The sequence below is a fragment of the Cryptotermes secundus genome, unplaced genomic scaffold, assembly GCF_002891405.2.
Source record: "Cryptotermes secundus unplaced genomic scaffold, Csec_1.0 scaffold122, whole genome shotgun sequence".
NCBI classification, from domain to species: Eukaryota; Metazoa; Arthropoda; class Insecta; order Blattodea; family Kalotermitidae; genus Cryptotermes; species Cryptotermes secundus.
In genome coordinates, this window is record NW_019738954.1 from 936,179 (window position 1) to 959,032 (window position 22,854).

At 37.6% G+C, this 22,854-nt stretch overlaps 2 protein-coding genes across 3 annotated transcripts; both read left to right on the forward strand.

Annotated features, from left to right (window-relative positions):
* Positions 1–242: 242 nt before the first annotated feature.
* LOC117282852 lies at positions 243–16,461 on the forward strand. Its single transcript, XM_033754226.1, has 8 exons — positions 243–1,662; positions 2,870–3,022; positions 6,280–6,437; positions 8,722–8,830; positions 11,311–11,540; positions 12,702–12,786; positions 13,804–13,956; positions 15,717–16,461. Exons 1-8 carry the CDS (start codon positions 243–245, stop codon positions 15,815–15,817), a joined length of 2,409 nt encoding a protein of 802 aa, XP_033610117.1. The 3' UTR covers positions 15,818–16,461.
* Positions 16,462–20,395: 3,934 nt separating this feature from the next.
* Positions 20,396–22,598, forward strand: LOC111871365 (ATP synthase subunit delta, mitochondrial). 2 transcript variants are annotated; one of them, XM_023864434.2, is made up of 3 exons: positions 20,396–20,461; positions 20,625–20,749; positions 22,081–22,598. In XM_023864434.2, the coding sequence occupies exons 2-3, from the start codon at positions 20,633–20,635 to the stop codon at positions 22,444–22,446; spliced, it is 483 nt and encodes a 160-aa protein (XP_023720202.1). In that variant the 5' UTR covers positions 20,396–20,461; positions 20,625–20,632; the 3' UTR covers positions 22,447–22,598. The 2 variants fall into 2 exon arrangements, with proteins under 2 accessions (XP_023720202.1, XP_023720203.1); XM_023864435.2 differs by having other exon boundaries at positions 20,414–20,749.
* The last annotated feature ends 256 nt before the right edge of the window (positions 22,599–22,854 follow it).

Consider the following 22,854-nt stretch of genomic DNA (forward strand, 5'->3'; position numbering starts at 1 on the left):
AAAATGACGGTGGATCGAATTACGACAGACGTCATGAACAAAATGAGTATGATAAAACAAAAAATTATTTTAATAATATAACGTGGGGTGATGAATATGGTAAGGTTGTTGTGGAAAATCATAAAAGCGATTTGGGGTTGAATATGTCGGGATATCAGTTAAATGATAAAAATAGGGAGACGAGCCCGAGTAATATTAGTTACAAGAAAGCTGATAACTACCGAAGCGATTATGATTTAGATATGACGGGAAGCCGTAAGAATGATCCAAATACTAGCGTGATGCACACATCATCAGTTAAACATAATGGACGCAGAAGGGAGGAGATTCAAAGCTATTCCGATATACAACCAGCGGAACGTCAGTTTAGTGAATCCAGTCCAGCAATTATGGAACAAGAAAATGGTCCTTCGACAGAGGGGCATCGTCTTCTGGGACACCAAAAGAATATCTCTGCAGCAAACAGCCCGTCAGAACACAGTGACCTCAACATAAATACAGCAAGACAAAATATAACTGAAGAAAAAGTGGAAGGCAGTTTACAAACAATTAACAGTTTCGAGGGAAACCGCTTTAGTGACTTTGATACAAACAGAGAGAAACAAGGGTTTGAAGACAAAATTGTTCGGAATAGATATAATTTAGGGTCAAATGGCTTTGGAGACCATACATGGCAGAGTGATGTGGGCACTCAAGGAAACCGGGATGACAAAATGCAAAGCGGCTTTGACTCCAAGAGGAGCCTACACAGTATCATGACGTGGAATGGTGATTCTGGTAGAATTAAAGAGCAGAAAGAAAGTACCCAAGATAAACGTGATTCGTGGAGAAATAAATTCAGTAAATGGCACAGCTATTCTGGAAGTAAGAGCGAAGTAGAAGTCGGCAATTACCAGAAGGGGTTCGACGGCCGCTTCAACCCAGACACGTGGTACAGTGATACTGGTACAGGGAACGAAAATCTTCGAATTTTTCAAGAAAATCAAGGAGATAACAACGTACAACATTCACACTATTCAGCGAGGAATTCATTCGATGATGTGTGGCTGGGTGACACCGATGCGATTACGGAAGGACAGCATACATCAAGAGGCAAAGAGGCAACTGTGGAAAACATTTTTGATTCAGAAGGGCATCGTTTCGATAAAATCAACTGGCAAAATAATTATCTTACGCCCACGGCAGAATATGAGCCAGGACAGGAGGTATTTAATTTTCAGATACACCGCCACGATGACGTAACGTGGGACAGGGGTTATAGTTCTGGGAGTGAATATCGTGTGTCCGATTTCAATCAGGCACATGGATTTGATTCGAGCAGAAACCGTTTCAGTGGCACCCCGTGGCAGAGCGACTACAACTTCGAAGGAGTAAGGCAGCATGTGCCAGTGTACACAGAAGCAGATGGTGCACTTATCAAGAATCAGTACACTGGTGCGAACGTGCCGTTTCATCATGGTGGATACCCGCTCAGAGCCTGGACGAGAGTTGCGACAGGTCCACCAACAGCAGTTACCAGCTACATTCTACCCAACGGCACGAGAGTGGTGAAACTCAGGAGGATCGTCCTCTACAGGAAACTAGAAATATCACCAGATGAAGACAGTCCAAGGACCTTCGCAGACATTGCCAAGGGCATCCTCCAGAAGAAAGTGGCCAAATGTATGTACAGTTTTCATTGATCAACAAGTAAACTTCAGTGCACCATGTAGGAGTTGGCACTATCAGGAAACCAAATAAAGCAAACCAAAACTTACAAACTAATATTGAATTATATTAATGTATTGGTAATACATGACATCCGCACTGAACGAATTTTTTCTTTATCCATAGGATGGAGTGAAACTGGGTCCACTTGGTAGCCTGGCCACTCTTGGCCCATTGTACCAGATGTAGCTAATAATGATGGACGAGCATAGACCTGTTACTGGAATGAGAATTGGAAGGGAAACCAATGTACTTGAAAAGACCTACCACCATATCACTTAGTCCACCAAAAATCCCACATGACCTGAGCTAGGACCAGACCTGGGTCACCACAGTAGGAAACCGGCTAATAACTGCCTGAGCTATTTTACAGCCAATTGTAATGGTTCTACCATTATGACTGTGTTGTAGGCAGATCCCTTTTTTTTAACTCTGCACCACGTGTACCAGTAATAATTTATTTAATCTATTTTATGTCATCTTTAGCCAGATGTTTCCACTTTCTTTTATTGGTAAAACAGAATATGGTTGGAAGATTAGGAATTACAAATCTGGAGGTTTGTGGGAGGAATAGTGACTTACTTTGAAAGAAAACTACTAAGTGGATATGTTTAGAGGGACTGAAAAAAACATACAAAGTCTGAGCATTGCAAGTTCATGACTGGATTTTGAACAAAACACTGCTTGAGTTTCAAGCTGAAGCAGATTCAGGGCTGGAGGGGGCAGTTACTTAGAAAATGTAAACTTTTCAAGGATCATTACCATTATTGCAGGACATTATATAAATTCGTGCATCTACCATACTGTTTCTACCAACTGAAGAGTATGAAATTTGGGTGGCCTTCAGCTGCATAATGTTCATGACAAATTGTGTAAAAAATCGGTTAATTAGTTCAAATATAAGGACAAGGGGAGGGAGGGAGGGAGACACACACACGTGCACACACACAGAGAAAGGTGATCTCATAAGATTATTAGCTGTATTTTCCTTCAGAAAAGAAAAGTAGCCTGAAAATGCATAAGAGCGCAGTTTCTTAACTAACTCAAAATCCATCAACTGGACAATGAATAGTGTGTAAAAATGTGTTGGTCAGTCAGTAAATTATAGGGATTATAAACCGCATCCATTTTCTGATTTCAGCTTTGGTTGTGTATGTTTCAGTTCTGAGCCTCTTCACTATTGTTGAATTCCCTAATGAGCCCTGTCAAACAGTTGGGGGTGTAAATGGAACATGTTACCACCATCTGGAATGTAAAAGTCTTGGTGGAGTGGCTAGTGGATCATGTGCGCAAGGATATGGTGTATGCTGTTACTGTACGTACATGCTGTCACTCATAATGTAAATCAGCCAACAAAACAGACATTCCACAACAGATTATGGGCACTTCAAGCCATATATGATGATTTTACCATGGATGTACTTACTGCATTCTTAAGCTCAGCCATGGATCTCTATACATTTTCCCCTACCTCAGTAATAAATAATCATTACCAAAAGACACTTAGAAATATGACTTTGTTGTTTCAGTTAAATTTTTTCAGATGGCAGATTGCCTCACCTTATCTGCACCACACATGTAAACACTATTTAATTCTAAAATTAGATGGCCCAACAGTTCACTTTCATGATATGACATCACTGTGACCAAGTTTATTTCTAGGGAGAGAACTGTGCATAACAGACGTCTGGCTGGACCCTATACTCATTCCAGGCATAACGCTAACATGAAAAGTTCCCAGTGCTTCTAGTGGGTGATCAAATTCTGGTTACCATTTCTAGAGCCAGACTCTTTACTGACTAATCTCTTATAGCTCTAATTCCAGTCTTACTAAATCTTTGACAAAAACATGAGTGAATTCAGATTACTTTCCATGACTCAGCACAAAGTAATTCATAACAGACTCATTATTGGAGGTATAATATGTGAAATTCAATAAAATTTGAACTCAGGTTGGGATTTGGCCTAGATAGGTAATCTCAATAGATCTGTAACTGCTGTATAACCAGAAATAAAACCTTGTTATCCTCTCAAATAACAGTTTGAAATAAATGTGCAAGTGCATGTTAAATTTTCAGAAATGTTAACGTTACAAATAACAAAGTGGAGGTCACGCCTGTCCACCTGTTAGTCTGTTACTGTCTAAACTGCTGGACAGATCCTTTTAAAATTTATTATGGGAGACTTCCATTAGAAATTGTTGGGCAATTCTGATGTTTAGTCATACTTACTTAAGGCCACGAACAGATAAAGAGGCGGCCAATAAGCTTAATCATTGCAAAGAAAGCTGTTGGAAATTTTGAGTACTGTAATGTGGAGTATGCCATATTAGTCTTCATTTCAAATGGCATTGTGAAACTGGAATATTTTTGGCCACATTTACACTGTAAGGAATGCCTTACAAAGTACTATGTATAGAAACTATACTTAAATTCAGTACTGATTTGTAACCCATCTTGAATATAATTTACTCACTCACACATGCATATAACACCAGCAAGGAAGTGTGGTGCTTGATAACTTGAACAATAATTCTACTGTCAATGGAATGCAGATAAGGTGGATGGCAATGGCTAAGCATGGTAGGGTACAAATTGCTTGCTACTGTTTAGCATCAAAGAGGACCCACTGTACTTCAAATCTGGTTCAAAATAGAATAATATATTGAATGTAAAAGTTAATCTACCGACCACACAACACGTTTTTTATTTACTGCCACACTACATGTTGAAATTTATGTTGCTGTGTTAGTGTTATATATCAAGAAAACGCAGTATACTTAAATATGCAAGGGGTTCAAGTGACAATAAATAAGACATATGTATACAAACTAGATCATCTTATAAGTTAATTTTCTTTTCATATGGCTTCTGAAAGTCTAAACATTCCTTTCATTAGAGTAAAATTATTGTCATACTCCCTTTCAGGGATACTAACTAAATGTGGCAGAGAGGTTTTTGTGCCCTGGTAAACTGGAGAGCTATGCTAGCAATGCATATGTTCTGATAAAACCATCAGATTTAAATAGGTCAGAGGGTGGGTTCCAGATGAAAGATAGCCCCTGGTCTCCAGGTTGGTTATTGCATGCAAGGCTAAAAACCTCACCTTGGAAAGCAATACATATTAAAAAATATAACGATGGATAATTTGGGGTGGTATGATTAACGAAAGGTTGTAAGGACAATGAGTTATGCATAGAAAATGATGTATGAGATCTGAAAGTGAAGAGTTAGAGGCAAAAGGCAAATAATCAAGGATGAGTATGTGTTGAAGGAAGGCCAAGGTTCTTAGATGACTGAAGAGCCGAGGAGTAAGTAAGTACAGTTTTGTCATACTGCCAGGCTATATTATTTTTTGTTATTAGTTTAGTTTCTAGAGGAATTATTAATTTCTTATTTATGTATATTGTGACATGTAGACCCATTGCCAAGTAACAGATATGTAAACAGGTGACAGTGCAATAGCCATTGCTAGGGAACAGTTCTGTGGACACGTTTTCTTGGCAAAGAGAGAACACAAAACGATGGAAGAGAAGTTTCTGTGCAGAGCATGCCCTGCTAGTTGTAGGAGGTGATGAAAAGGGAACACATTGTCTGGGGGTATAATAACTGGGCCACCCAGTTCCTGGGGGCATATAAATACAGAGATCTGGCCCTCCAGGTTGGGGGAGTCTCACATGTGAGACAGTAAAATTTAGTCACAAGTCCCGCAGGACTTTGACCCAAGAATGACTGCACTGGCAAGGACTTGCAGCAATTGTAAAGGACAGACCCATCTTCTCGTTAGAGAGATGTTACATAAGGACTATGACCGAAAGGCTTCAGCTGGAAAAATGCTGGTCATGAGTCTCAGGGGGCTTGACGCCAAGACAAAAAGATTGGTGGCAAACTGCCAGTCATAAAGTACTTCTGACTCTGAGATGTGGTTGAATAAGTTAAGGCATGACCTGCTGCATAAGCCTTCAGTGACAGAAAACCTCTGTATCCCTTGTATAAATGTTGTGTAGTATAATGCAGTGACAAAGCAAGCACAGGACCTAAATGCCGTGACAGCACATACGAGTATATGCTTGTGCTGAAACTATGGTGCAACAAACGTAACACCGACACAGAAAGACCAACCCCTCTTTCGTTGAACAGGAGGCCCCATTTCGAAACACACATATGTCTAGGAGAGAATACAAATCTTGCTCATGGAACTCGAGGAGTCTGAAGTCAGGAAGCTGGCGAAGGTCAGCAGCAATTTAACCTACAGACTGACCGAGTTGTAATTGAGTTGAGAGTTACACTTTTTGTTAAGTTAGCAGCTGGTAGCTGAGGTCGGGGACAGTTAGGAAACCCAGAGAAAGGGGAACGTCTGCTGTTGGAAGCCATTAACAGCCAGTGGCTAATGAAGACTGAGAAGGCTTTATGTGTGCTGTAGTTACAGTGATCTTTGGAGTGTGTAACTCGGTGAGGTTGTCAAAATTATCTGTAGTTACAAGTGCAAGAGTCCAATAAATAAGATTATCAGTTAAAACCCCATTTATAATCATTGTCACATGAGAATAACTGAATTTTGAATTATTCACAGTTGAGAAGTCATGTGGAGAAGTAACACGCCAAAACTGCAGCTACTTTGTCAACCCTGGGTACCCATCATCTATAACTAACATGCTTGCCTGCATCCTTGTTATTGAGAAGGCCCATCCAGATGTCTCACAGATACGTCTTGATTTCTTCATGTTTGAGGTACATCTCAGCTGAATCATAACAGTGAATAATGCAGACTGAAATCTATTATCTGCACCATGCTATCTCAATAAGATGTGATGACCTGATTTAACTTGAACACAAACTGAATAAAAAACACTAAATAGGAACAGATCTGCATTCAATGAGTGCAAGGAAAATTAATATAATTTAACAATTGTGTAGGTTTTTCCTGCAATTTTATGTGAACAAAGAATATTGCATAATGAAAATCTAGACAACCTGAAACCTCTATAAAATGACTGTCATAAAATGTCTATGGAGAATAAAATGCTTTACCGCCATCTTTGAGCCGATTGTCTAGATAATGTGGGACCCTCAACGTCTCACAATCCTATGGGCCTTCACAGCCTGGTACAGGGACAGCTTTACTTTTTTTTAACAATATTAGAAATTATTTTCTTTTGTGACTTAATTTTATTTTTGTATATTAATCATTAAATTGCCTGAATATAAGTAGCGTATTCTATTTTAACATGCAGTATATTCCCAACTATCCATGTTAATGAAGGGGATTGGATGCATGAATGAAAACTAATTATGGACAATCCATGATCGGGACATCACGGTGATTGTCAAACATATAAATTTGGAAATGTATGCATAGGATCCAGTTTATCTGAAAAACTATAAGACTTACAAAAAGTGTATAGAATATAATGAATATGTTTCCTTTCATTCAAAACATTTTTCCCCTCTGGTAAGTACTTTGCAAGCTGTGCCTAAGATATGAGCAGAAATGCATGTAGGTCTTCCAATTTAATGAAAATGGAGTGACTGAAAATTTGTTATAAACATCTCCAGTATCAGTTTTCATAACAGTCCATTCAGGAGTTCTCGCATAGTTTAACATGTACATACACAAATGGGCTGATTAAACCTGATAGGCTCTCTGCAGGAGTAGGCAGTGCGCAAATAAGGCACAAAACTAGATAATCAGGAATATGTTGTACATCACTTCCTTGTGGGGGGAAGTAGATTTATGAGATTACAATGCCATGTAGTTCGATCATTCAGAGATGACTCATTTTCACACAGCTGGTATGAGAATTATGCCACTGTAAGTCGCCCCAACTTCTTAATTTTGAGGAGTTCTTTACAAAGTAAACAGAATGCCCTATGTGAAGGTCGTGTCTCTCTGTGACCTAGTATCAATGCCTATATTGCTGAATGGATAATTTTTTTTAATTTAGTACCAGAGACTCACTGTAAGCTGTTGGGCAATTTCAATTTTCAACCATACTGACCTGTAACAAAGCCTACTTTACATAAGATCATGATAAACTTTTCCTGCATATCATAAATGAGAAAGGTCCTTTTGTTCAAAGATGCATCTTTAAAAATGTTTGTTCTTGTCAGCTGTGTCTAGTTCAGACACAACTCAGAAGAACAAACCTTTTTCAAGACGCATTTGTGAAGAAATGCTCCCCTCTGCTAACAAATTAATCTAACACGCATTCAGTTAGCAAACAATGTCTACCCAGTGGAGGTACCACTATCCACATTCAACAAGACAGCATGCTGATGTTGTAAGAACATCCAAATCATGATTTGTTTATTCCGTCTTGCAGTGCATACACTTATCTANAACATATGAACTTTAATCATTCTTCTGTTTTAAAATTCTGAACTTCTAATGACCTGGAAATAATCTACTTTTTATATTTTAACTTTTGCACACAAAATAATAAGAAACACATTTAAATAATACTACCTCATACTTCACTACATCAACCTACATATAATGATGGCTCACTAGAAATGAAACACATAGTGGCATAATTAAAGATATCAATGAGGTACAAGCATTACTACCATCCGTTTGTGTGATGGGTATATACCTATAAACCGCCATTACATCACACAAATACAATACTAACAACACAATGTTTATAGAAATGGAAATCTGTGTGATAGAAAAGGTTTATGAGTTTTGCCCAGAGGTCCTTGTTATAACATAAAGACCTTATACTGTAAAAAACAGAAAGATGGTATATACATGTTGCTAATGTGTACAGAGTGGGTGTCATACCTTAATATCAGCTTTGCCTACTAGATGCACAGAATATGTGCTTTAAAGGACTGATATATTCCAGAATTATCATGATCTTACAATATCCTTGTGATACATATTATCTTCTAAGTTTACCTGAATTTTAAATTTACATTAGGATAAAAGCATTTAAATCAGATTATTAAAACCTAATTGAATGAATACAGTGCAATATGCTACTCAAGATATTATTATTGTTTGGTGCAACAGCTGCTTGGACCAACGAATGGAACTTGTATAGATGACCAGTTTATTGTGACGGGACAGAACACTAATAGCATCACGCCCATCATCTGTGGCATCAATACAGGACAGCACAGTGAGTTCAGAAACTGACATTCATGTTGTTGTATTTTAGTGAAGACTTTTCATAACGATGCTACAAATCATTACTCCACGTACATTCTGAAAAGTATAAGTGTGAATTTTCTTAGAATAAAATCTAGTTTAAATGAAGTGATGAGGTATGGACTATGTAATGCTGCACTACCCAATCTTCTATGAGGCAATTCAAAACTACACAAACACTTAGAAATCATATAAATTAAAATATCCATATAATATTCACGTAACATCTACGGATAACTTGAGAATCTCTCAAAGTTTCTCACAAGCTTTACAGACACTTGATGTGAGCCCCACAAGTCACATGGCAGATGTCGATCTGATACACCTGTTCTTCCAAGATCTTTATTTTGGAACTGATGATACTGCTTCAGTGATCCTAAGCTATAGATCTGGAATGTGTGTGGAAATGCTAGTACAAATACAGTATCCATCATATAATCACACAGAAAGAAGTGGCATGATGTCAGATCCAGCAACATGGGAGTTCAGGAACACAACATTTAGTCTTCTTTGGTTCCATGCCTCAGATATCAATCATCATGGCAGTGCGTTGTCTAGGTATCATCACACTTCTTAGTGGAAGTAAGGAGGAGCGCCATTATGGTGGAAGACAAAATCGCAGAGTCATTTAACCAGCATAAATATTTACTGTATTTGTTTTCATGTATACCTTTTTTTCTTCCTGAAATAACATTAAAAAATCATTTCTGGGGAGTCCTGTTCATGATCAATGATCTGATGAGGATTTTTTGAGTCCCAGACATGAACATCTGACTTTGCTGCTCAAGTATAAAGTGGCTTCATCACTCAAAATGGTCACACTGCCATGTCATGCAATTTAAGACCCCTTCAAGGGCCCAGCAGAAATCGTAATATTTGTGCTTGTCATTTGGTTTCAAGGCCTGTATCAACTGCAACTTGCATGCTTTCATAAACAAATGCTGTCATGGAATATGCCAGAGTGTTGTTTGGGGCAAATTCAACTGATGGCTACATCTATAAGCAGACTTCCATGGGCTGTACTGGAAGGACTCCCTCACACATGGCACATTTCTCTCATCAGTGATGTGGGGATGACCAGAACACTTTCCCTTGCAGATGCACTCTTCTGTTTCATACTGCTTACACCATGTGTAAATCGGCTTTTGTTGTGGCAAAACATCTGGTAACGATCACAAAACTCATTTTGCACTCTTGTAACAGAATTTTTCTTAGCACGCTGTATGCCACTGAATGTTTTCTCCTGTGTAAACACCACCTTCACAGCATATGAAGCTATAGCAGATGGTATCAGAAAATACTTGGTCAGTTTAGCTACTAGGTGGTTCAAGTGGCATCGCTATGAAATGAATGAGTTTTGTATTACAAGTTTTAGCATCTGACAGCATTTACTTCATTTTCAATTACTCTGTATCTACCCTCATGTAATGCTGCAGTAACTTTATTTTTTACTTCTAAATATATGTCACTTCATTACGGGAAATGACTGCAATGAAATTTTAAAAATGAAGAATAAAGAATTTGGTATTTGCAATCAAAATATAATAAACATGCTATAATTTTATTCTTTACATAAATTTAAACAATCCATAACACATATCTGAAGTGTGACTACCTATGGATAAGTATAGCAGCACCAATCAGATACCTATGGCATTAAAAGTCAAAACACAGAACCGTGATTTTCTTTCAGTGGAAATAACTGAAATCCATGGCATTAAGTATTCTTTATGAGTTTGTCAGTGTTATTATTCTGCTAATCAAGCAATTATTTTGTTATATATTCAAAACTCTTTGCTTGCCAGGGGCTTGTGTACTGAGCCACTTCAATCCAGTTTACGTCTTTTCATTCTACATTTTTAAGTTTCATTTTAATATTATTATCCCATGCAAACCTAAGACTCCCACATGGTTCTCTTCTCAACCAACACTTCAGACGTACTTTTGCATACCTTAATATGTTCTGGGAGCCGAAATAGCTCCATCAGTATAGTGACTAAGCTACAGGCTGTATGACAAGGGAACTGTGGCTCAGTTCCTGGCAGGGGCAAGGGATTTATCATCTTTACAGCATCCAGACTGGCTGTGGGGCCCAGTGAGCCTCCTATCCAATGAATACTAGGGTCTCTTTCTCCAGAGGTAAAATGGCTAGTTTGTGAAGCTCATCTTCATCTAGCGTTGAGGTTAAGAATGCAAGGAGAAACAACTCCACTCCCCCATACATCTTCATGTACTTATTTAAACACAGGGAAAATGCTACCCATTACTTTACGTCATATGTACTACATGTACTATTCATGTCATTATTCTTCATTTAATTATCCTAGTAATACTAAGTGAAGAGTACAAACAAAATTGGAACACTGCCATACTGTAACACAAGATGAAAGAAAGCCAACAGAAACTGACAAGTCAATAAACCTGTACATGACACACTGTCTCTTTTGTCAGTTTACATGGATGTGGACACTGTTACTGGACCACTGCAGCTGAACATGTTGACAATGAGGAATAACCTTCCCCGGAGCTTTAAAATAAAAATTACACAGATCAAGAAAGGCAGTCCTCTTGAAGCCCCCAGGAACTGCTTCCAGTACTATAGAGGAGTTCAGGGTTCAATCGAGTCCTTCAACTACCAAGCAATGAAAGGCAGCAATTTACCTATTATTCCTGGCTACATGGTAAGTCACCATTTGCATACTAATATATATCATGGCATGGCAAATAGCTATTCAAGCTGCAGTATTTGCCTTAGTATACAAAATAAAAAATTCAGCATAGACAGAATTTAACAACTTAATGCTGACTGCCAAAAAAATAGCATAAGCTTTTAAATGTAAATTATAATTTTATATTGAAGGGTAGAGGCATGGGAATTCTGAAAGATCAGAGTAGGCACGTGATGAAAAATGTTAAGAAACAATGTTATAGTCTGTCCACGAATTGTGTCAGAAATGAAAGAAACTCTCGAATAAATGGTTATCATAAATTTTGCCTTGAGATGGCCATTTCCCCAAGAGCTTGGCACAAAGCCATCTTGATCTACACAAAATTTGTTCTATAACAGACCAAGTAAATGGTATAACACAAAATCTCATTTAGAACTATCAAAAAATGGGATGTATGGAGGCATGGGTCAATTTGGAAAATAAATAAATCCGCATTTTCTTTTTATTTTGAGATAATTTTATCAAAGAAAGTTTTGGAAAAGTAAACAAGGTAGCGACTTGTAAAATTTAGGGTCATTACTGCAGGGGCTATGCAAACTATTATCTTCTGTGATGTGAAACCGTGTATTCTGATCAGGGCTTGAGGTGGGGCGGGATGGCATCCCGGTTCTTTTCTAAATGGCTTAAAATCATCCCGTTACTTCTTTGGCAGTAAATGCAATGTACAATACCTTAAAAGGGGAAAACCATCCCGGTTCTATTTTCATTCCACCTCAAGCACTGATTCTGATAGATATTTGTAAACATTCACCACCATGGGAACCTCAGATCTTGCACAGTTATTCTATATGACATGTCTATTCTGAGCAACACCCACAGATTTTAAAACATTCTTCTGCCATGTAGATGGAGATAGCATGTTCCTCCAAAACTACAGCAAATATTTACCAGTCTGTATGGCATCTCATTCCAGAATACAGTGATCTCCAAGTTAGTGACATACTTATTAATTACGAAAAGGCGCCACATAATGCACCACTATAAATACATCATTTTAAATTAACATTAACTTCAAAATAAAATTAGAAGTGTTTGTTAAATTAAATCAAGACAGAACTAATTAGGCATGCACAATTTCAGAATAACCTGAACTATGCCATCTGTATTCACAAGGAACCTGGATATTGCAGTGTAACCTACACAAGTACGGCTCCAGATGGAACGGCATACCCTTTCCAGCTCACCAACGTAGATCAAGGTTAATTTCTTTTTACATGTATACCTTGTAAGGAGAATAAACATAGTGCTGCAATTATTGCAACCAGCCAACTCCAGAAGTATACTGACATGTATAATTTGACTGCCAACGGCCATGAAAAAGTTGTTTTAAATATCACGTGTCTTCTGCCCCTTTACCTAACAAATATACCCATTTAGAGCCGAGAAAAATATAGTGACAAGATTTTTTTTTAATAATTAATTGAACAATTTTTATTAAATTTTCTTGTGTCTATGAAATGTTATAAAAGCAACATTTTATATGAAGTACTGAGGTATTCCGACATTATCAAACCCTGTTGTTCATATTTTCATTTCATTATATGATATTCCTTGAATGTTTTTTATATCAAAAGGATGGAAATTTTTGGCATACAGAAAATAAGTGCACCTCATGTAAATATATTAATAAATTCCACTTTACAATTTGATGCCCTGTAGCTTTCAAACATGTTTCTTAAAAAGCATGGAATGTTTAACATGAAATAATCTAATTATGGGGACAACTTTTATCAGAATATTATTTGTGTCACTCAGTACTTATTGTTCTGAAGGAAATAAGTACAGTAGCTCTGGTATGACACTATATTGAGACAAAAGCAATCTTTCTTCAGACTTGTTACACACATAATACATAAAAAAATTGTTCAACTAAGTATATAAACCTTTGCGTGATCTATTTCACATTCTGTACCAATTTCTTGTATGGTAATCTGATTTTACAAAAATGGATAAATGTTCATTTGAATTTCATGAGAAGTAAAGAATACTGGATCAATAAGGACCAAAATTTAATTCACTTGACAACTTCTAGTACAGACCCTTCCTCACTCCACCTCCATGATAGAAAAATTCAGAGAAATCTGTTGGGTGGTTCTGGAAATGAAACACACTGCCAGATGGAGAGAATGCACTTAACACAATGCATTCACTTTATGCACCTGTACAAATTATGAGCAATATTTTAGTTATTTACAAATTAAATATTACTTTGCAGATGGACATCCACTTATACCACCAGGGCAAGCTGGGGCAGAGATTTTTAATTGCCCTGATGATTATATTGTAATAAATGGCATCCGACTGTGTGGTGAGAGGCTTAATGATGCGTCAGTGCAACTTGACTTCACGAGGAATTACCCAGTTACAGGTAAGTAGCATGCAATTACATTATATTACTTTATTAAATTATTGAAAGAATTTCTCAAAATTTGTTTCTTTACAATATATCTTAACGTTACCATCCCATGTATTTTCAAGCCTTCAAAGCAGTCAACGTCTGAAAAAATTTCCACAGGATTCTGTAAGATATTCTTGTTTTTGCAATCAAAATAACATTTCCACCCTGTCATAATATTAATGTATTTACCATTTCATTTAAGTTTTTCATAACTAACTAACCAATCAACGAACGAACCAACCAACCAACCAACCAACCAACCACTGAAAAATTCATTCTACTAGTGGGTCCCAAATGTCTTGGATGGAACAAGATGGCAAAATAAATGATTACACTGCAATATATTCTGTAAAACGGTGTCTAAAAAAACACTTCAATGAAGGAGCAAAATTAGAAAGCTGTTTAAGTTACATCTCTTTTTTGTTACACAGTAAAAGGGATATAATTTTAAAGAGTTAGCAACAGAAGTTAAGGTAATGAGCTATTATTACTGCAATAGGGATGGAAAATCCCCATGTTAACATTAACAGTGGGTTCAAAAGATGTTTTCTATTTAACTTTCTGACTTTCTCTCATGTACGTACATTTGCTCAGTTGTTCAAGGAAAAAAAGGCATGTTTCATGAATAACTTGCTGGAATGTACAATATTCATTTATTTAACTTCAATCCATATCTGCATGCCTGATTTTACTATTTTGATTTGTTGTTATCAATAAGGACAGATTTGTTTTAAAGAAACAAAAACTGGACGATCTGGTTAACTGGGCAGTTGGAACCAAGTAACTATTATGACACCCCCATAAATAGGGTCCTACATTTCATCTGAAGTGTTGGATTAATAAATGGTTATTCAAAGGGGAAGCACAATAGATCAATGATGGTCGCGATGCAAGGGCCAAATTGCTATGGCCCACCCTTACACATACATACATATCTGGGCAGTGGACCACATACAGGCTAGAAGGATGAAAATCCTTGAATTCCTTGGTAATACAATTAGAATATTCAACACCAGTAACATTATTATTATTATTAGAGGGGGTGGGTTTTCCCACGCACTTAGACCAGTTATTGGTCCATCGTGCGTCCCCCTTTAATTTATACTGTCGCCATACCCTACCGGTACTGGTGCATGCTATCAGCCCCGTTCAGCCAACGAGGTCGGCTGTCGGTACCTGATATTTCTCCCATCTACCAGAGACATTGGAAACTACGTGGGTGGGAAATTGTTGCCTAATTTTGCTCAGAGGTCTCCTAGAGACATGAGGATCTTTTATGTGCCGTAAATCTACGACACGGGACCCACGGCTTGAAGTCCCTCCCGGAGGTCTTGTTCCCTGAATTTTTCCGTCCTTAAAAATTCCATGACCTCTGCTGGGTTTGAACCCGCGTACCTTGAGTCATGAGGTGGGAACGTTACCCCTAGACTATGGAGGCCGCTCCCAGTAACATTAAATCTCACCACAGCATCCTTTCTTGGGTCAGTTTCATCCAGTTAACAACCTCAGAAACTATTTTTCTGAAACCTCCTAAGTTGTCCTGCTCCCTGCATTCAAAGTGACTATTTCTATAGTCTGTGCACATTTCCATTTTACAGCTAGTACTGCATAATCATTCTAATGGTGTAAATCATGAAACTAACAGAGCCACTACTGGTAAAGCTCACTTTACTCCTGAGATATACTGAATAGGATCTGAAAATAATTATACAGTTTTTATCTACTTTCAGATACATCTAACGGACCATTTATGATACCTGTTCGAACTAACGCCAACACCAATGGAAGAGGATTCAGGATAGATTACCTACAGAATTCTTGTGCAAGTTGAGTGCACAGACCAGCAATCAAGAAGTGGTTCCGCTTATATTTATTCACATTATTTTATTTTCACTAGGTTAACGCACTGTGTAAAAAATGAAAGCATATGAACGGTTATGCTAAACTTGTCTTTAGGTCTAATGTGTAATTTCAGCTTCCAGGGTGTAGACACATTGTACATTATAGTTATTACACAATTTTGGTACATAGTTCAAGCACCATTTTCAGGAAGAATAAAGCAAAAGGAAGACAATTCCAGACATGTAGGTCTCACAATGGAAGTAAGGGTGGCGGTAATGAGCTTGGTGCTATCCAATGGCAAAATGATGTGGCATAATGTGTAAGTCTTGTAGTAGAAGATACGGTTACAATGTGAAATGTGGTGCTAACAAATGGTGTCCTTAACAAGATAATTTCAAGAAGAGCAGATTTCACTCAGTTTGAATGGATCTTCACAGTACTGGTCCAGACAATGTTTGATACCATGGCTAGCTAAATGAAAGCAGCCTCAAGTTTCATTCTAACAATATATTTATGATGAGTTTTATGGGTACTCTAATATGATTCATATCATATAACAATATAAATGGCTGTGAACTGAAAAATAAAAATGCCTTAACCTGTATTATTTTACAGTGGTTTATACCATTTTAGTCTAGATCAGTGGTTACCAACCTGTGGTCCGCGGACCCCCACGGGGGTCCGCGAGTAATTCAAAACGGCTCCACGGGATAGTTTACTTTCATTAAACTTTATCTTATGTTCCTCACACCTGGGATATTTGCAATGTATATCTCTGGCTCTTGAGGCCCATGGTTGAAGTAAAATTTAACGGGACTGCTGGTACCGTAACGGTACCTTCCCTTTGTAAAGAAGAGGTGAATAACCAGCGATTTGTGTAGCTTTTTCCAAGGACATTTTCTTTTGGTTGGCCCATTCCATCTCAGACCCGTGTTTCAGGGTCTTCAGGGTGGACTGCTGTCCTCCTTACCTGCTGTTTGACCAGTCTCCCCCTCATCCCCCCCAAATCCATCCCTCTTTGGTTAGGAATAAAGCTGGGACAATTGACCACGTTTCTTATTCATTTCAGTGGCAGAGTGAACAACCTCTGTGTCTTTAGTTTTTGTGCAGTGGGTTTTTATAATATTATACAAGAGTATTTTTCTCGGCTTAATGTTCAGTTTTTCTGCTCTTGTTCAAATAATTGAGTTCACAACGAAACTTCTGATTTTCAGTTTGTTCACGATCTTATTTAGATATGGCTCTGTGGTTAAAGTGTGGATCGTTGATTGGGTGAATGTTAAATTCATAATATTAGGCCTAATTGATATGTTTGTGGTCTTCCGAATAAGCTTCATTTATAACAGTATTTTATTGTCATAACTGACACATTTAGTGTTGTAAAATTGTAGGTTACCGCTTCACTTTTATGATATGTAAAATATAAGAAATTTCCATTCTGGGTTTTGTGGGGGCAGTGGTAAATTAACATTCGGTACAGGGGGTCCGCAGCATCAAAAAGGTTGGGAAACACTGCTGTAAGGTGTTAACCGAGGTTATAAAAGAAGAAAGAAATCATTCTATAATCTAATTTCAAACTATAAAAACAAAATTAAGACTTCTTGGGGAATCGTTAAACATGTCACCAATACCAGACTTGTTAATAATTCAGTCCCAAGTATAAATATTGAGGGTAAACTATGTAATAATTCAGTCCCAAGTATAAATATTGAGGGTAAACTATGTAACAATGTACAAATAATAGCTGATACTCTTAATAATTATTTTTCTGCCCCAGTACCCCAAACTCAAACTAGCTCGTCTTCTAAGGTCCTGGATTCCTTAAACAATCTCTTCAAGGTATTTCAACATCCATTCCCTAATATAAATATGACTCCGGTAACCACCAATGAAATTAAAGACATAATTAAGTCTTTAAAATCGAAGAGTTCACATGGATATGACGAGATTCCGCAAAATATTTTAAAAAGAAGCCTACCGTTCTTTCTGTCTTCATTAACTTATACAGGTGTCCCAGGAGGAATGTGCCAGGCTTCAGGAGGGTGTTCCTTCTGTTAAAGTATGCCGATATAACCCAAAACACCTATGTCCAAAGTTGAACGGTTACGGAGATAGTGGCCAGAGAAGTGTGAAACTTTGACAGGTGTTACACACTTGTTGACTACCAAATACATATTAAAACTGGCAGGAATATGTGAGTTCTGTAATGTTAATAATGTACGTAACATCAAACTAACTCGTGAGTGACATGAAGCTATTAAACTGAACTACAAAAGAAACTCGCACGCCATGTTGTAGTTGTCCTTGGGATTCCAAGCACTATACATGACGCATGAATGGCAAGCACTGACTTAAAATGGCTGACCGCGCATTCTGGTATAAGCCGACTACATTTTTTTCTTGGCACTACAGCCCAAGTGCGCCTAGGCCTACCTCCATGAACTTCTCCGTTCACTTCGGTTTTTCTAGATCTTAAACATTCGGTAGGACTCCTTGGGCGGGTGATCAGCTCGTCGCAAGGCCTCTACCTGTACAAACAGAGAAAAACGCACACAAACATCCATGTCCTGAATGGGATTCGAACCCACGATCCCGGCTTCCGAGCGAGCGAAGACAGTACATGCCTTAGACCGCTCAGCTACCGTGACCGGCTAAGCAGACTAGATAACTCTACTAAAATACAGTACCTGCTTTGTAGTAATTGTTCAAAGTGTTCAAAGTGTCCTCCGCCAGCTGCAATGCAGTTTTCGGCACGCATCATGAGGGACTGGGTAGCAGAAACAACGTTACCTGGATGGTGACGCGTGTGTTCTGCCGCTGCAAAAATACGATCGCGCAGTGCTTCTCGTGAATCGACCTTAGTTTCGTAGACTAATCACAATATTCCACGTGTGAAAACACAAAAGGCATTTAAGCAACTCCGCACAACTAACCTTGCAACCAACCACAACGCTGTCGCAACGTACCCTGACGGTAGCACATAAGCTTACGGCTAGTGTGAGCCGTTATCACCACACTCCAGGACAAACATCGATAAGACTTGTCAGCTGACAGGTGCAGTGCGTGGACCCGCCAGAAGACCATACTTTTCTCGGGCCATTATCTCTGTAACTGTTCAACTTTGGACATAGGTGTTTTGGGTTATATCGGCATACTTTAACATAAGGAACACCCTCCCGAAGTCTGGCACATTCTGTATATGTAATAAACTACTGAGCCTTGGTATTTTTCCAGACCGCATGAAGTATTCTCAAATTAATCGCTCCTACAACAAGGGTTACAGGTCTGATATTGTTAATTAGAGACCCAAATCTTTGATGACATCCTTTTCCAAGATTTTCGAGAAGCCATTTTTAAGAGACTGCAAAATCATATCGAAGTAAATGAGATATTGGTGCAAGAACAATATGGTTTTCAACCCAAATCAACTACCGATATGGCTACCTTTAACTAAATAAATAATATCCTATTGGCACTTAATAACAAACTAGCTGTGGGAGGATTATTTTGTGATTTAACCAAGGCGTTTGACTGTGTCAATCACGACATATTGCTTGCTAAATTGGAGTTTTATGGCATCAATATTATAGCAGGGAAGCTTGTTAAATCTTACTTAACGGGTAGATATAAAAGAACTTTAACAAATAATAATTATAGAAAGGGTGTTTCTGAATGGCAAAAAGTTAAACAGAGTGTTCCACAAGGTTCGATACTTGGGCCTTTGTTTTTTCTGTTGTATATCAATGATCTGCCTTATGTAGTAAATAAATCATCCATACCAATTTTGTATGCGGATGATACTAGTATATTGTGTTCAAATTCTAATTCCACAGAACTCGAAACTACCTTGAAAGCGATCCTGCTAAAAATAAATGAATGGTTTTGACACAATTCGCTAAAGCTAAATTTAAGTAAAACCAACTGTGTCTACTTTGCAACAGAATTGAATCTATTAAAAAACTTAAATATAATATATACGAGTAGTGATACTCTAATCCACCACACTTGTATTGTCAAATTGCTTGGATTAATCATTGATAGTACTTTGTCCTGGAAAGATCATTCTCCCTCGACACAATATCATATACAAAACCCTGCTTCTGTCCTAGCCCCTTCACCCCTCCCACTCCGCTGATTTGCCATATAGACTTGCCCCCCTCCTTCCTTCATTGCTCTCACATAGCTGTGTTTATTTCCAACACCAGTCTGCTTGTACTGGTTCTCACGGTCTCGTCGCTTGCGGATTTCTTATTTTTCCTTCTACCCTGAAGATGGAGGTGATACGTTCCTCCGAAATGTCGGTTAACACCACGTCCGAGAAGACTGCTTTGTTCATGATTTATATGTATTGTTTACCTGTAGAATTGCCTGTATATGTTTTTTGCTGATAATATTGCGACATGACGAGTCGTGTATCAATGTATTTTGATTTGTGGGAAAATGAAATAAAGAAAGAAAGAAGGAAAGACCGGTCAAGACACGTCTATTTAATTTCATCTCGAATAGAGAAATTTGTTTAAAGCACGAACATTTCACGAACGTATGTTGGTACCATCATTCTCTTCACGTGATCATCTTCGAGGCCTACGAGGAATATCCTGTTTTGGGTATTTGGTATCGCTGTTTTGCGGAAGTAAGAAGCATACTAGCTCAGTCAGAATCTGTTTAAAGTAGTATTGATATATTTTTCTCACGAGTTGTTATAGTATACACTGTATCATTCAAGAAGATATAGAGGAAAACAGTTACCATTAATGATACAATAAACAAAGTAACATACATAAATATTATTTTAGGCATAGAAATGGCAGCGATTGCACGATCAGTACGGCCCGCAGTACGGTTTCTCACCCGGAATGTGACACCCGTGTACGCCAGAGGATATGCGGACATGGCGTTTACATTTGCTGCTGGTAATCAGGTGTGCATGGCTGAACACTAAACGTATTTATATTTGTTACTTAATACTTGTGCCAGAGAATACTTAGAGGTTAGAGTAGACATTTCCTGTATGTACACTGATTCGGAACGAGTAATGTGGTTACTTCAAATTGCTTATTATTGCTAATTTAGGAAGTACATTTATAACACTTAGGTAATTTATATTGTAACCTGATATGGTGACCTGTGTTAGGGCTAAGGGGGGGGGGACAGGATAGGTGCTACAATTTCTTGCATAGGGTATGGGAATGCTGAGAGTTGGAATTTCCTTTTACATTATGGCATTAATATGCAGGTTAACCAAACAGTTGTATTCCTGCCTTCATTTCCCTTGCAAGTCTAATGCCTTGTGTCTCAATATTGCAACTTGACAACTTACCACATCTACAAGAGGAAAGATACAGTACTAACAGCAAAGCCAGCTGAAATGTTCAGCGTTTGCCACGTGTAACTATCAACTGCCACCTTGATTTTCAGTACACTAACCATAAATAAAACCTAAAATCCACTGATAGGGTAAGAGGATTAAGTTAAAATGAGTTGTAATTCAGAGTTGTACAGTGTTTTAAATTTGATCCCATCCAACATATTGCATGTATGACAAACCTCTGGACAATATATTGAAGCGTTACTTTGGCAAAAACTGTAGCCCTTCCAGTAAGTTGAGTATATGTAGTATTATGTTATGTGCAGCTTCTTCAGAAGTAAACGTTTTCCAGACAATGACTGGCAAATGAAAAATATATTTCCATAATTAATATTGGATACTACCATTAATTTGCTGCTCTTAAAGTCGAATATCATCATCATTGCATATTTTCACATAGCCATTTAATATTCTGAACATTGTTTTACCATAAAAGAACAGTAAAACCTGCACATAAGATTTCTCTAGTGTACTACTACTTTTAGTAGAGGGACCTTTTATATAGATGAATGCAAAGTTAGGTTCCCTGATTTGTAGATATTAAATTCTACTTGAAGATGCTTCAAAAGCAGAATTAGTAATGCTTTAAAGTATTTTATGTAATAAATATTAGTAATAGTTATATGCCCTGACTGACTGGAAAGTGTACTTTTAAATCTGAAAGTAGCTAGCAGCCAATGAATGATTACATAAATAAACTGCATTCAAGAGAGATATTGAGCAACAAAATTAAATGTTCAAGGAGTGCATCCTGTTGTGATGGAAACCAAATGAAGAAGTTAACAAAAGTAAAGTTGTTAAGAAAGTAAATAGCTTGCATAACCTTTATATTAGAATTTCATTAAGAGTTATGTAAGTCTATATATGGAAACTGAATGTTCCAGGTATTTTATGACAATGCAGACGTTAAGCAAGTTGATGTACCATCTTTCAGTGGTAGTTTTGGTATTTTACCAAAACATGTACCCACCCTTGCTGTTTTGAAGCCTGGAATTGTGACTGTTTTTGAAAATGATGGGACATCAAAGAAGATCTTTGTATCAAGTGGAACTGTTAGCATTAATGAAGACTCATCAGTACAGGTGCTTGCAGAAGAAGCATGCCCTGTAGAACAGCTGGATGCTGCAGCTGCACGAGAAGTGTTGAGCAAGGCACAGAGCGATCTGGCATCTGCATCAACTGACGTTGCAAAGGCAGAAGCTGCAATTGCTGTTGAAGTAGGCGAAGCCCTTGTTAAAGCTGCTGAATAAAATTTATTAGGAAAGTTATTTGCATAAACTGTCTCAGATTGAAAGCAAAAGTGCTTCAACCCTTATGTATATATTTAGTTGTTCTGTGTTTTCAGTAAATTAGTAAACTAATAATTATTATTAATAAAAAGATGTGTAACTTGCCTCGTCTACTTAGGTGTTCTTGCATATTCATTTCCCAGTGATACCATACACTTTTGTATTATGTCTAAAAAATGTTTATTTAGTTCATTGGTCAAATAGTACCTGAAATGTATCCATTTTGCTAGGAAAATGTAATGTGAAATAATATTCCACTTGTCAGCCACGATTTTATGCTTGACATGTTTTGAGTACACATTCTTTTGTATTACTGCTACAGACACTTGATTTCCACACAGTAAATCAGTATTACTTGGCTGTGGTTTT

What these genes read in the sequence shown, in the direction of transcription:
- LOC111871365 (XM_023864434.2), top strand. Translation starts at nt 20,633, where the DNA reads ATGGCAGCGATTGCACGATCAGTACGGCCCGCAGTACGGTTTCTCACC. An exon ending in CATTTGCTGCTGGTAATCAG is followed by an intron (nt 20,750 to 22,080) that starts GTGTGCATGGCT and finishes TGAATGTTCCAG; the next exon opens with GTATTTTATGACAATGCAGA.
- LOC117282852 (XM_033754226.1), top strand. Translation starts at nt 243, where the DNA reads ATGACGGGAAGCCGTAAGAATGATCCAAATACTAGCGTGATGCACACA. An exon ending in CCAGAAGAAAGTGGCCAAAT is followed by an intron (nt 1,663 to 2,869) that starts GTATGTACAGTT and finishes TGTATGTTTCAG; the next exon opens with TTCTGAGCCTCTTCACTATT. An exon ending in GAGGAATTACCCAGTTACAG is followed by an intron (nt 13,957 to 15,716) that starts GTAAGTAGCATG and finishes ATCTACTTTCAG; the next exon opens with ATACATCTAACGGACCATTT.